A 13,945-nucleotide genomic window follows, 5' to 3' on the forward strand; every position below is an offset into this window, starting at 1 on the left:
TAAGAAACCATGAATCTACTTTTTATCTCAACGGATTTGTCTATTTTGGACATTTCATTTAGTGGAATTGTCCTATATTTGGTCCTTTGTGACCGACTTCTTTCATTTAACATGATGTTACAAAAGTTCCTCTATGTTGAAATATATATCATTACTTAGTTTATTTTACTGCTGGTGTCTAGGCTCTCTATTTTGTTATAGTTTATGCTTTTGCTGTCATATCTCAGAAAACATTGCTTAATTCAATGTCACAAAGATTTATACCTATCTTTTCTTCTAAAAGTTTTACAAGGCCAGGTGCAGTGGCTCTTGCTTGTAATCTTAGCACTTTGGGAGGCTGAGGTGGGGGGATTGCTTGAGCCTAGGTGGAGTTTGAGAGCAGCCTGGGCAACAGGCCCCATCTCTACAAAAAATTTAAAAAATTAGCTGGGCATTGTGGCACGGGCTTGTGGCCCTAGCTACTCAGAATGCTGAAGCGGAAGGATCGCTTGAGCCAGGAAGCTTGAGGCTGTAGCAACAGAGTGAGACACTGTCTCAAAAAAAAAAAAAGCAAAAGTAAAAATTTTATAGATTTACCTCATACATATAGTTCATTTGATCCATTTTCAATTAGTTTTTATACTTGGTATGAGGTAGGGGTCCAACTTCATTCCTTCCCCATTTGGCACCCTTATCAAAAACCAATTGCAGATAAATGAGAAGGTTTATATCTGGGCTTTTGGTATTGTTCCTTTGATCTGTACGTCTCTCCTTATTTCAGTGCCACACAGTCTTGATTACTATAGCTTTGTATTCAGTTTTGCAGTCAGGAAGTGTGAATTCTTCAAACTTGTTTTTATCTTTTGGGATTGTTTTGGCTGTTGTAGGTCTTTTGTATTTCCTTATAAATTTTAAAATAAGCTTGTTGATTTCTGCAAAAAGGAGGCTGGGGTTTTGGTAGGGATAGTGTTGAATCTATATATGAATTTGGGAAGTGTTGCTATCTTAAGATAAGTCTTACATTCCATGAACATGTAATGTCTTTCCATTTATTTAGATCCTGTTTAATTTTGTTTTACAGTACTTTATGCTTTTCAGAGTACAGGTCTTGTGCTTCTTTTATTAAGTGTATTCCTAAGTACTTTATTCCTTTTAATGCTATTGAAACAAAATTGTTTTCTTAATTCAGTCTTGTAATAGTTCATTGGTAGCACAAAGAACTGTAATTATTGTATATGGAACTCATATCCTGCAACCTTCTGTACTTAGTAGCTCTAATTGTTTCATTTTTGTGGATTCCTTAGGGTTTTCTATATACAAGATAATGTCATCCGTGAAGAGAGAATAGTTTTACTTCTTTTCCAGTTTAGATAACTTTTATTTTTATTTTTACGTATTTATCCTGATTGGAACCAGCAGTACAAATGGAAGGGGTGAAAGTAGACACCCTTGTCTTGTTCCTGATCTTAGAAGAGAGCTTCCCATTGAGTATGATGTTAGCTGTAGTTTTTCTTTCTTCTTTTTTTTTCTTGGTGGGGGATGGAGTTTCGCTCTTGTTGCCCAGGCTGGAGTGCAATGGTAGGATCTCGGCTCACTGCAACCTCCACCTCCCAGGTTCAAGCAATTCTCCTGCATCAGCCTCCTGAGTAGCTGGGATTACAGGCATGCAGTACTATGCCTGGCCAATTTTTTTGTGTTTTTAGTAGAGATGGGGTTTCTCCATATTGGTCGGGCTGGTCTCAGACTCCTGACCTCAGATGATCTGCCCACCTCAGTCTCCCAGACTGCTGGGATTACAGGCGTGAGCCACCGTGCCTGGGTAGCAGTAATTTTTCCTAGGTGCCCTTTGTCAGGTTGAGGAACTTCCCTTTGATTCCTCGTTTGTTCAGTGTTTTATCATGAAAGAGTATTGGGTTTTTGAAAGGCTTCCCCCCGCCCCATCATCTTTGTGTCCCCCTTCATTCACAATACAGAGCAGGCACAGGGCCTGGGTGGAGGTGTGTATGAGGTAGGTTTACTCTGTCTCCTCTTTCTAGGCAGTCAGTGTAAGAACACAGCCAGTGGTAAGCACCAGGAGCCTCAGGTGCTTTTTCTGCATCTACCGAGATGATCATGTGGTGTATTTTTGATGCTATTTATTTACTTATTCTTTATCCTTTATTTGTTATTCCATTTATATGGTGTATTTTATTGATTTTCATACATTAAACTGATCCTGCTTAGTTGTGGTATATAATCTTTTTAAAATGTTGCTGGATTCAGTTTTGCTTTTTTGCATGGTGTATAATCGTTTTTAAATGCTGGATTCTAGTATTTTGCTGAGGCTTTTTGCATTTGTATTCACAAGGGCTAATGATCTGTAGTTTTCTCATGTCTTTGTCTACTTTTGGTTTGAGGATAATATTGGCCTCATAAGATGAGTTAGGAAGTATTCCCTTATCTTCTGTTTTTTTGGAAGAATGTGAAGAATTGGTGTTAATTCTTTTTTAAACGCTTAGTGAATTCACCCTTGAGGCCATCTGAGTTTTCCTTTGTGTGAATTGTTTTGATTACTAATTCAATCTCTATCTGGTCTGTTGAAATTTTGTTTCTTCTTGAGTTGATTTTGATAATTTGTGTCATTTTAGAAATTTGTCTGTTTCAGGCCAGGCATGGTGGCTCACTTGAGGCCAGGAGTTCACCTGTAAGCTCAGAACTTTGGGAGGCTGAGGCAGACGGATCACTTGAGGTCAGGAGTTTGAGACCAGCCTGGCCAACATGGCGAAACCCTGTCTCTACCAGAAATACAAAAAATTAGCCAGGTGTGGTGGTGCATGCCTGTAGTTCCAGCTACTCTGGAGGCTAAGCCATGAGAATCACTTGAACCCAAGAGGCAGAGGTTGCAGTGAGCCGAGAATTTTCCTCTGCCCTCTAGTCTAGGCAACAGAGCAAGACTCTGTCTTAAAAATAAAAAAAAAAAAATGTCTATTTCATATAGATTATCTAATTTATTGTTCTATAATTGTTTTTTGTATTTCTTTATAATCCTTTTTATTTCTCTTAGTAGCAATTTCCCTCTTTCATTCATGTTATTAGTAATTTAAGTCATTTTCCTTTTCTTTGTCAGCCTAGCTAAAGATTTTTCTTTTTCCTTTTTTTTTTTTTTTTTGAGACGGAGTCTTGCTCTTGTCGCCCAGCCTGGAGTACAATGGCGCAATCTTGGCTCACTGCAACCTCAGCCTCCAGGGTTCAAGCATTCTCCTGCCTTAACCTCCTGAGTAGCTGAGGTTACAGGTGTGTGCCACCACTCCTGGCTAATTTTTGTATTTTTTAGTAGAGATGGAGTTTCTCACCATTTTGTTTGGGCTGGTCTCATACTCCTAACCTCAGGAGCCACTGCGCCTGGCCGAGATTTTTCAATTTTGTTCATCTTTTTAAAGAACCAACTCTTGGTTTCCTTGCTTTTCTCTGTTGTTAGTCTCTGTTTTACGTAGGTCCACTCTAACCTTTATATTCCTTCTACTAGCTTTGGGTTTAGTTTAATTGTTGTTTTATAGGTTCTTATGGTAGATTAGGTCATTGTTAAAACACGTACTCTGAATGAAGAGACCCCCCCCAAACTGGCTTTGTCTGAGCACATGGCTGTTTATTCACCTGCGTGTGGGTGGGCTGAGTCCAAAAAGAGAGTCAGCGGAGGGTGGTGGGTTAGGAGTTGGTTTTACAGGTTTGGAGTAAGCAGTGTAAGTTACAGTTCAGGGCAGTTTTTTGCAAGCCTAGGGGGGTCATAGGGTCTGGAATCATGAGGTTGAGCAAGGTCGGTTACAAAGTCCCATGGCCTTGTCTATTGAGGCCGGAATAAGAAACAATAGAAGAATGTCCCAAGTTAGTTAGGTGTTACAGGGGTTAATTTTCTTCCAGAAACTCATCTGGGGTATATATGCAGGTCACAGAGATTACTATGCTGTTCATGGTGCGATCAGTTGGCCTAAAAGACCTTACAGTTGTTGCTTTAATTCTCCTTTTTTAATATAAGGCATTTATAAAAATAAATTTTTTTTTATGCACTGCGTTAGCTGCATCTGGTAACATTTGGCATGCTGTGTTTTTTGCTTTTGGTCATCTCAAGGTGTTTTCTAATTTCCCTGTAGTTATTTGATCCATTGGTTAGTTAAGATTGTCTTAATTTCCACATTTATGAATCTCCCAGATTTCCTTTTGTTACTGGTTTCTACTTTCATTTCACTGCAGTAATAGAATATATATGGTATGATTACAGTCCTTTTAAATTTATCCAGAATTGTTTTAAAGCCTAATATGTGGTCTATCCTGGAGAACGGTCCATGTGCACTCGAGTATTCTGCTGTTGTTGGATGGAGTGTTCTATAGATGTCTTTTAGGTCTAGTGATGTTCAAGTTTTCCAGAACAACAATGGAAGTTGTTGATCTTCTGTCTGTTGTTGTATTCATTATTAAAAGTGGGACATGGAAGTTTCTAATGATTATTGTTAAATTGTCTGTTTTTTCCTTCAGTTCTGTTAGTGTTTGTTTAGTGTATTTTGGAGCTCTTTTGAGTGCCTACATGTTTATAATTATTAAGTCCTAATGAAGGATTAATCTTCTTATCATTGTAAAATATCCTTCCTTTGTCTCAGTGACAATTTTAGTCTTTTTTTTTTTCTTTTTTTTTTTTTTAAGACAAGAGTCTTGTTCTATCACCCAGACCGGAGTGCAGTGGTGCAGTCTGCTCACTGTAACCTTGAACTCGGGGGCTCAAGCAGTCCTCCCACTTCAGCCCCCCAGGTAGCTAGGAGTTAAGGCATGCACCACCATGTCTGGCTAATTTTTTTATTTTTGTAGAGTTGGGGGTCTCAATATGTTGCTCAGGCTGGTCTTGAACTCTTGGTGTTCACAGCCTGCTTTTTCTGATACTAGTATAGCCATTCAGGCATTCTTTGGTTACTGTTTACATGGCGTTATCTTTTTCCATCCTTTTAACTTTCACTTATTTGTGTCTTTGAATTTAAATTGTGTCTCTGGTAGACAGTGTGGTGGGCAAGGCCCTTGGCACCCCAGAGATGCACTGAAAAATCAACTCACAGTAAGGCAGGTTAGTAAGAGAAATGGCATACAAATTTATTTAACTGTGTGCATGGGGAGAATTGCAGTGTGACTGCCCAGTATCTCAATGGGGTCCAGAAGCTTGTATACCATCTTAAAGTTATAAAAAGAATGGGGACTTGTATCCTGGCAAAATAGGTTATAGGAGAGGGAGAAGAGGAATTCTGTTGAGGAGCAGTAAGTGGTGACTAGGAAGATTGACTGGATCAGGACACAAATTAACATGTAAATAGTTCTCTTTGGAATTTAAATGATCCTTGGGGATAGTCATTATCTTGGAAAAGTGTCTGTTAATATGTGGTACATTTTTCTTTCCAATAATGGCTAATGAGATGACAGGGAGGAAAGCAAGAATACTTGTTCTCCTTGGTGGGTCAGTCCTGTCTTTATTTATTTTTTTTTTTTGAGACGGAGTTTCGCTCTTGTTACCCAGGCTGGAGTGCAATGGCGCGATCTCGGCTCACCGCAACCTCCTGGGTTCAGGCAATTCTCCTGCCTCAGCCTCCTGAGTAGCTGGGATTACAGGCACGCGCCACCACGTCCAGCTAGTTTTTTGTATTTTTAGTAGAGACGGGGTTTCACCATGTTGACCAGGATGGTCTTGATCTCTCGACCTCGTGATCCACCCGCCTCAGCCTCCCAAAGTGCTGGGATTACAGGCTTGAGCCACCGCGCCCGGCCAGTCCTGTCTTTATATAGAGAGGGGAATGTCTCTTCCAGGGCTCGTTGAACTCTAAGGATTTTTAATTCAAAATACTTTTATTAGGGAGCCATATTTTGGGGTGAGATTTCCTGTGGTCCTTCAACAACATGTAGTAGGATTTAAAAAAAATTCTGGCAGGATGTGGTGGCTCACACCTGTAATTCCACACCTTGGGAAGCTGGGGCGGCAAATCACCTGAGGTCAGGAGTTCGAGACCAGCCTGGCTAACATGGTGAACCCCATCTCTACTAAAAATGCAAGAATTAATTAGCTGGATATGGTGGTGGGTGCCTGCAATCCTAGCTACTCAGGAGGCTGAGGCAGGAGAATCTCTTGAACCCAGGAACTAGAGGTTAGAGTGAACTGAGATTGTGCCACTGCACTCCAAACTGGGTGACAGAGCAAGACTCCGTCTGGAAAAAAAAAAAATTCTGCCAATCTTTGCTTTTAGATTAGAGTGTCTAATCCATTTACATTTTCTTTTCTTTCTTTTTTTTTTTTTTGAGACGGAGTTTCACTCTTGTTACCCAGGCTGGAGTGCAATGGCGCGATCTCAGCTCACCGCAACCTCCGCCTCCTGGGTTCAAGCAATTCTCCTGCCTCAGCCTCCTGAGTAGCTGGGATTACAGGCACGTGCCACCATGCCCAGCTAATTTTTTTGTATCTTTAGTAGAGACGGGGTTTCACCATGTTGACCAGGATGGTCTCGATCTCTTGACCTCGTGATCCACCCGCCTCAGCCTCCCAGAGTGCTGGGATTACAGGCTTGAGCCACCGCACCCGGCCTCCATTTACGTTTTCTTATTTACCTGTCAATCTTGTAAGACTTCTTCCCTTGTTTAAAATAATCAGGTTCACCCTGCTCTGAGGAAGCTGGAACACTTAGGAGACATAAGATATACACTTACTGTATCCAGTTGGTGGAATCAGGAGACTTGCAGAAAGAAACAGCATCTGAGATCATAGGATTACTGATGCTGGAGGTAAGAGGGCAAACTAAAACTTGTATTTGGAGGTAGATTTTTGGGGGTTTGTAATTTGTTGAGGGAAGGAAAACTTACGTGCCCAACCTAGCATAGTTCCTATTTATGAGTAAGAGCTGTTGCTAAAAAAAAAAAAAAAAAAAAGTAGGCCGGGCACGGTGGCTCACACCTGTAATCCTAGCACTTTTTGAGGCGGAGGTGGGTGGATCACTTGTGCTCAGGAGTTTGAGATCAGCCCGAGCAACATGGAAACCACATCTACCAAAAATACGGAAGAAACAAATTAGCCAGGTTGGTGATGCATGTCTGTGGTCACAGCTATTTGGGAGGCTGAGGCAGGAGGATTGCCTGAGCCAAGGTAGCGGAGGTTGCAGTGAGCCGAGATTGTGCCACTGCACTCCAGCCTGGGAAGCAGAGTGAGACCCTGTCTCAAAAAAAGGCAGATGAATGGGTTATAATCAACCTAGATGTATATATTACATTTCTGGTACCATGGACATATATATCTTTGAAGAGTTGGCATGTCTAAAAATGTTAGGGAACCGACAGAGGACTCAAATCTTTGAAGCTCTTCACAATTACAGCTACGTATGTACCAGACAGAACAAAATGATTCCATAAATCCCTTACAGGACCAGTTCTGGTGGATCTTAGTCAATTTGTGTATTTCAGCAAAAGACTTTATTTCTTAGAAAGAGATATCAAACATTGGATTTCTGCTTGAGGTTTCCTTTCTCCCATGAACTTCTAGGCTCACCATTTTCCAGCACCGTTATTGGTTGAATTAGCCAATGAGTTTATTAGTGCTGTCAGAGACAGCAGCCTAGTGAATGGAAAATCTTTGGAGTTACTGCCTATCATTCTCACTGCCCTCGCAACCAAAAAGGAAAAACTGGCTTATGGAAAAGGTAATTTTCTTCCAATTTTAGTGGCTTTTTCTCTATTTATGTAATCAAATTTATTGCTCAGTCTATTTTGCATTTCTAGGTGTACTGAGTGGGGAAGAATATAAGAAGCAGTTGATTAACACCTTGTGTTCTGGCAGGTGAGTCTCACTAATATGTAGAACTTTCTTAGGAATACAAGTGGCCCAAAAAAACACTTTATTTCAGGAATTTATGTCTGTGAAGGTTTTAAGTCCTTTATTATTATTTTTTAATATGACACTATCAAACTATTTAGTCTGCAGTGAATTACTGAGAAAGAGATGACTTTATTCTGTCCTCTAATTCTGTTCATATAGTTTTATTTACTTGACTGTGTATCTTAGTACAGCAATTTAGCGTGTTAATTTAGTGTGTTTAATGCTCCAGTCTAAGCATTATTGGAGTCTTAAGGTCATGAAGGCTGGGGAAGTCAACTTGCTACTGCATCTTTTCTATTCTTTTTTTTGTTTGTTTTTTTGAGGAAGTAGAATATACAAGTGATACATCCTTTAACCAGTAATTGTATTTCTGGGAATCTACAATAAAGAATGACTTCACATACAAGAAAATCCTCACATATGAACATGTTCAACACAGAAACTTGTGACCAATATAAGCACACAGTAATAGACACATGTAAACTATGTAGGTTGAGGTAGAGCCACTCCATGACGTTTATACCTATTAAAAGTAAAATGTAGGCCTGGTGCAGTGGCTCATGCCTATAATCCCAGCACTTTGGGAGGCTGAGGCGGGTGGATCACGAGGTCAAGAGATTGAGACTATCCTGGTCAACATGGTGAAACCCTGTCTCTGCTAAAAATACAAAAAATCAGTGGGGCATGGTGGCGCACGCCTGTAGTCCCCGCTACTCGGGAGGCTGAGGCAGGAGAATTGCTTGAACCCAGGAGGCGGAGGTTGCAGTGAGCTGATATCGCGCCATTGCACTCCAGCCCGGGTAACAAGAGTGAAATTCCGTCTCAAAAAAAAAGTGAAATGTAGGCCGGGCACAGTGGTTCACACCTGTAATCCCAGCACTTTGGGAGGCCGAGGCAGGTGGATCATGAGGTCAGGAGTTTGAGACCTGGCCAACATGGTGAAACCTTATCTCTACTAAAAATACAAAAAATTAGCTGGATATGGTGGTATGCGCCTGTAATCTCAGCTATTCTGGAAGCTGAGGCAGGAGAATTGCTTGAACCCAGGAGGCGGAGGTTGAGGTGAGCAGAGATCGTGCCATTGCACTCCAGCTGTTACACTCCAGCCTGGGCAACAGAGCAGGACTCTGTCTCAAAAAAAAAAAAAAAAACGGGAAATGTATACATTATAGATGAAAAATTCTTTTCATCTTTATAAATTCATATAACTAAAAAATAAAGAGATTACTATGTTATATAATACAGTGATTGTATGATTACTACGTTATATAATACATTATATAAATTCATATAACTAAAAAATAAAGAGATTACTATGTTATATAATACTGTGATTGTATGTGGGTTTGTTAAAAAAAACCAAAGGAAATACCCAGGATTATCTAAACTAGAGATCATTGCATTTATGGTTCCTTACGTAAGATCCCTTACGTAAATCATTTTAAGCATGTATTTATCAATTTATTTGTTTTTAATTATACGACTTTATTCAATACATGTTGTAATATACCTTGCATTTTTTATTTAATACAACTGTCCATGTCAGCATATACAACTCTACATCATTCTTTTTAGTGGTTTGTAGTAATCTGTTATTTGGCTAATCTACAATTATTGGATTATCTGTTTGTTTGTAGTTTTTTGCTATTACAAAGAGTGTTTCAATGAATGTCTTTTTTTAATTTAAGTAGAGTTGGGAATCTTGCTTTATTGCCCAGGCTGGTCTTGAACTCCTGACTTTAAGTGATCTTCCTACCTTGGCCTCCCACAGTATTGGGAATATAGGCATGAGCCACTGTACCTGGCCAGAACATATTTATATATCTAGATGACCTTTTACAAGCATTTATATGGCATATATTTCAAATAGGAAATTGGGTAAATCTGTGATGATGTGCATTTTTTAAAGTTGGTAAGTACTCCCAGCTTGTCATACATTCCCTAAAACAGTACGTGAAGAGTGTTTGTTTTCCACAATCTCACCAACATTGGGTATTACCAGAATTTTGATTTCATGAGTTGGATAGGCTAACATCTGCTGTTTCATTGTTTTAAATGGTATTTCTTTGATCTTGTTTCTCAGTATTACAAAAGTAAACTTGAAATCACCCTGTTTTTTTTTTTGTCCTGATTAATTTTACAAAGTTATAACCAAATAAGTTGAAATTAAATCAGCTTTGTCATTTTCTTCAATCAGGTGGGATCAGCAGCACGTAATCCACCTCACCTCCATGTTCAAGTAAGCATCATATTTCCCCTTTTTTTTGTATTTCCTGCTTTGTGAACTTACTTGCTAGAAATTAAACCATAGCAAACTAAACATCATGCTCTCCTGCTTGCAACAATATTACTATTTATGTTTTCTGTTTCAGATTCCCTCCCCACTCCTGCCTCCTTTTTGGCTTTACTTATTTATTTGACATGTAACTTTATGTTTTTTTTCTGAGATGACTTTGCTTAGGTAAGGTTATTTGTTCCCTTAAAGGTTCTTCACTAGAGAAAAATCAAAAGGGACAGTTATAATAATCTATTACCTGTTTCTCTGCTCTCAAGTTTTGTTTCTTAAAATATGTTTAATGGAATTTTAACCACTGTAAAGCCCTGAATTGAATTTCTGAAAGCAAGGCAGTTTGACTCTTGTCTATAGCCTTTAGAATCTTTGATCTACAGGGATGTCCCTCTGAGTGCAGAAGAGGTGGAATTTGTGGTGGAAAAAGCATTGAGCATGTTTTCCAAGATGAATCTTCAAGAAATACCACCTTTGGTCTATCAGCTTCTGGTTCTCTCCTCAAAGGTACAAACGGAAAATTGTTTCTCCTTAGTTCTGATGGTATGACCAGTTAAGACCATTCAACTTACTCAAACCCTTGCCTACATAGCAGAACAAACGTAGCAGAATGTAGATGCTTTCATTTCATGGATAGTGGTAAAAAGATCGTGATTTTCATCCAAGGAAAACATACATTGTCTCTTGTATTGCACCCCATTTTTTTTGTGGTGGTAAAAGGGATAAATACTTCAGAAAGGTTAGACTATCGGCCTCATAAATTCTTACAGTAAGAGGTATTTCAAATCTTGTTTCAACGTGAAAGTGTTCTACACATTCTTAGTTTGACTCTAGGTCATAGATTATTTATTTAAATTTGTACTGGAGAATTCTTTAAGCCGAAAACTACTTTGAATTCAACTTGGTTATTTTGCTTTTAATTGGGAGACCTTACCAATTTTGTATTGTTTTCAGGGAAGCAGAAAAAGTGTTTTGGAAGGAATCATAGCCTTCTTCAATGCAGTAGATAAGCAGCACAATGAGGATCAGAGTGGTGATGAGTGAGTAATACAGTGTCGAAATAAAGATCATTTTTACAGATTCATCTTCTCATTGTGCATTTTAGCTACTTCATTTTCTTCTCTTTCCCCCCCACCTTCATCTCAGCGCAAAACTTTTCTAATCTTCTCCTGGCTGCTCAGTAGTAAAGAAAATAACATGACCTCCTCAGCTCTTTCATTTTCATCTTTCCAGGAAAATAGCAATAATTGTCCTATAAGCTGCAAGTTTAAAACCTGTTTATTAAGTGTCAACTCTCTGCCAGGAACTATTTAGTCTTGGCACTATGGTGCTAAACCAGTCAGTGTCCCTGCTCTTATAGAGCTTGAATTTTAGTGAGAAGAGAACAGAAAATAAGTAACAAGAAACATTATAGTGAAAAGTGCTATGCAGGTAATGGATGATCTAACAGTGACAGTACAGCTACTTTAGATTGGGTCAGGGAAAACCTCTCTCAGATGTGCTATTTTAACTGAAACCTGAATGATAAGATCTATAATACATAGATTAGAGAACATAGGTAGGGAAACAGTACAAAGGCAGAAGTGTGGCATGTCTGAGAAAGATGATTTGGGGGTTTTCGTTTTTGAGACAGAGTATCGCTCCGTCACCCAGGTTGGAATGCAGTGGCGTGATCTTGGCTCACTGCATCCTCCAGCTCCCAGGTTTCAGTGATTGTCCTGCCTCAGCCTCCTGAGTAGCTGGTACTACAGGTGCACACCAATACACCCAGCTAATTTTTGTAATTTTAGTAGTAAAGACGGGGTTTGCATGTTGGCCAGTCTGGTCTCAAACTCCGGCCTCAAGTGATCCACCCACCTTGGTCTCTCAAAGTGCTGGGATTACAGATCCCTGTGCCTGGCCAAGGATTTCTTTTTTTTCTTTTCTTTTTCTTTGAGATGAGTCTCTCTGTTGCCCAGGCAGGAGTGCAGTGGTATGATCTCAGCTTACTACAATCTCCACCTCCTCGGTTCAAGCAATTCTCCTGCCTCAGCTGCCTGAGTACCTGGGATTGCAGGAATGTGCCACCACGCCCGGCTAATTTATTTATTTATTTTTTTAGAGACAGAGTCTCGCACTGCCGCCCAAACAGTAGTGTGGTGGTATGATCTTGGCTCACTGCAGTCTCTGCCTCCTAGGTTCAAGCAGTTCTCCTGCCTCAGCCTCCTGAGTAGCTGGGACTACAGGAGTACGCCATCACGCCCAGCTAATTCTTTAGGTATTTTGTTAGTAGAGACGGGGTTTCACCATGTTGGCCAGGATGGTCTTGATCTCCTGATCTTGTGATCCGCCCGCCTCGGTCTCCCAAAGTGCTGGGGTTACAGGCATGAATCACCATGCCCAGCTGGGTTTTTGTTTTTTAAGCAAACATTTGTTGAGAGTTCATTTTGTGCGAGGTGCTGTTCTAAGCACTTCAAACCTTACAACCTTATTTTGCCTTTATTTTATGGGTATGGACATCAAGAAACAGAGAATTTAGTTTGGCTTGAGCAGTTGATTAGAGGTGGGCACCATCATAGCTCACTGCAGCCTCCAATTCCTGGGCTCAAGTGATCCTGCAGCCTCAGCTTCCCAAGTAGCTGGGACTCTAGGCACATGACACCAAGCCTGGCTAATTTTGTTTTTGAGATGAAGTCTCTCTCTTGCCCAGGCTGGAGTACAGTGGTGCAATTTTAGCTCACTGCAACCTCTGCCTCCCAAGATCAAGTTCTTCTCCTGCATCAGCCTCCCAAAGAGCTGGGATTACAGGCACCCACCACCATGCCTGCCTAATTTTTCTTTTTTTAATTTGAGATGAAGTCTCACTTTGTTGCCCAGGCTAGAGTGCAGTGGCATGATCTCAGGTCACTGCAAACTGCCTCCCAGGTTCAAGTGATCCTCCGGCCTCAGCCTTCCTAGTAGTTGGGATTACAGGTGCGTGCCACCATGCACGGCTAATTTTTGTATTTGTAGTAGAGGTGGGGTTTCACCATGTTGGCCAGGCTGGTCGTGAACTCCTGACCTCAAATGATCTGCCCCCTAGGCCTCCCAAGTGCTGGTATTACAGTTGTGAGCCATTCCACCTAGCCCAAGTCTGACTAATTTAACTTTTTTTTTCTAGAGACAGGGTCTCACTTTGTTGCCCAGGCTGCTCTTGAGCTCCTAGCTTCAGGCAATCCTGCCTCAGCCTCCCAAAGTGCCGGAATTACAGGAGCGAGCTGCCACATTCAGCATAGAAGGTGGTCTTAGATCCTAAATTAGAATAAGCTGACAGAGAATCAGATTTTGGAGAATATAATTAGCTCACTTTTTAAAATGAGCTCACTTTTGACCACATTGGGTTTGAGATATGTATTAGGGTCTCATAAGAAGATATTAAGCAGGTACTCTGGAGTTGTAGGGAGAAGTCTTAACTGGGGATAAGACTGGAAGGGACTAAAGCCAAGAGACTGGATGGGATTATTGAGGGAAAGCATGAAGAAAAAGAAACCTAAGACTGAGCTCAGAGGCGTTCTACCATTTAAAGGTCAAGTACTTTGGGAGGCTCAGGTGGGCAGATTGCTTGAGCTCAGTAGTTCAAGATCAGCCTGGGCAACATGGTAAAACCCCGTCTCTACAAAAAGATATAAAAATAGCCAGGAGCAGTGGCACACAGCTATAGTCCCACATACTCGGAAGGCTGAGGCAGGAGAATCACTTGAGTTCAGGAGGCAGAGGTTGCAGTGAGCTGAGATTGCACCATTGCACTCCAGCCTTGGCAATGGGAGTGAAACCCTGTCTTAAAAAAAAAAAAA

General features: G+C 40.5%; 1 protein-coding gene and 1 non-coding gene across 6 annotated transcripts in view; one reads left to right on the top strand and one right to left on the bottom strand.

Moving 5' to 3' along the window:
* Nucleotides 1-13,945, top strand: part of FANCI (FA complementation group I) — a 96,016-nt gene that overhangs the window by 32,859 nt on the left and 49,212 nt on the right. For all 5 annotated transcript variants that reach the window (XM_074399999.1, XM_010349805.2, XM_074400001.1 and 2 more), the window contains exons 4-9: nt 6,632-6,762; nt 7,514-7,670; nt 7,750-7,807; nt 10,044-10,085; nt 10,517-10,640; nt 11,088-11,173. In XM_074399999.1, the coding sequence (XP_074256100.1) occupies nt 6,632-6,762; nt 7,514-7,670; nt 7,750-7,807; nt 10,044-10,085; nt 10,517-10,640; nt 11,088-11,173 (598 nt within the window). The remainder of the gene's footprint in view (nt 1-6,631; nt 6,763-7,513; nt 7,671-7,749; nt 7,808-10,043; nt 10,086-10,516; nt 10,641-11,087; nt 11,174-13,945) is intronic.
* Nucleotides 1,926-2,059, bottom strand: LOC120368248 (small nucleolar RNA SNORA51). The gene has a single exon (XR_005582438.1). It is a non-coding gene; the product is annotated as a small nucleolar RNA SNORA51 (small nucleolar RNA).

This window comes from Saimiri boliviensis, chromosome 5 (assembly GCF_048565385.1).
Source record: "Saimiri boliviensis isolate mSaiBol1 chromosome 5, mSaiBol1.pri, whole genome shotgun sequence".
NCBI lineage: Eukaryota > Metazoa > Chordata > Mammalia > Primates > Cebidae > Saimiri > Saimiri boliviensis.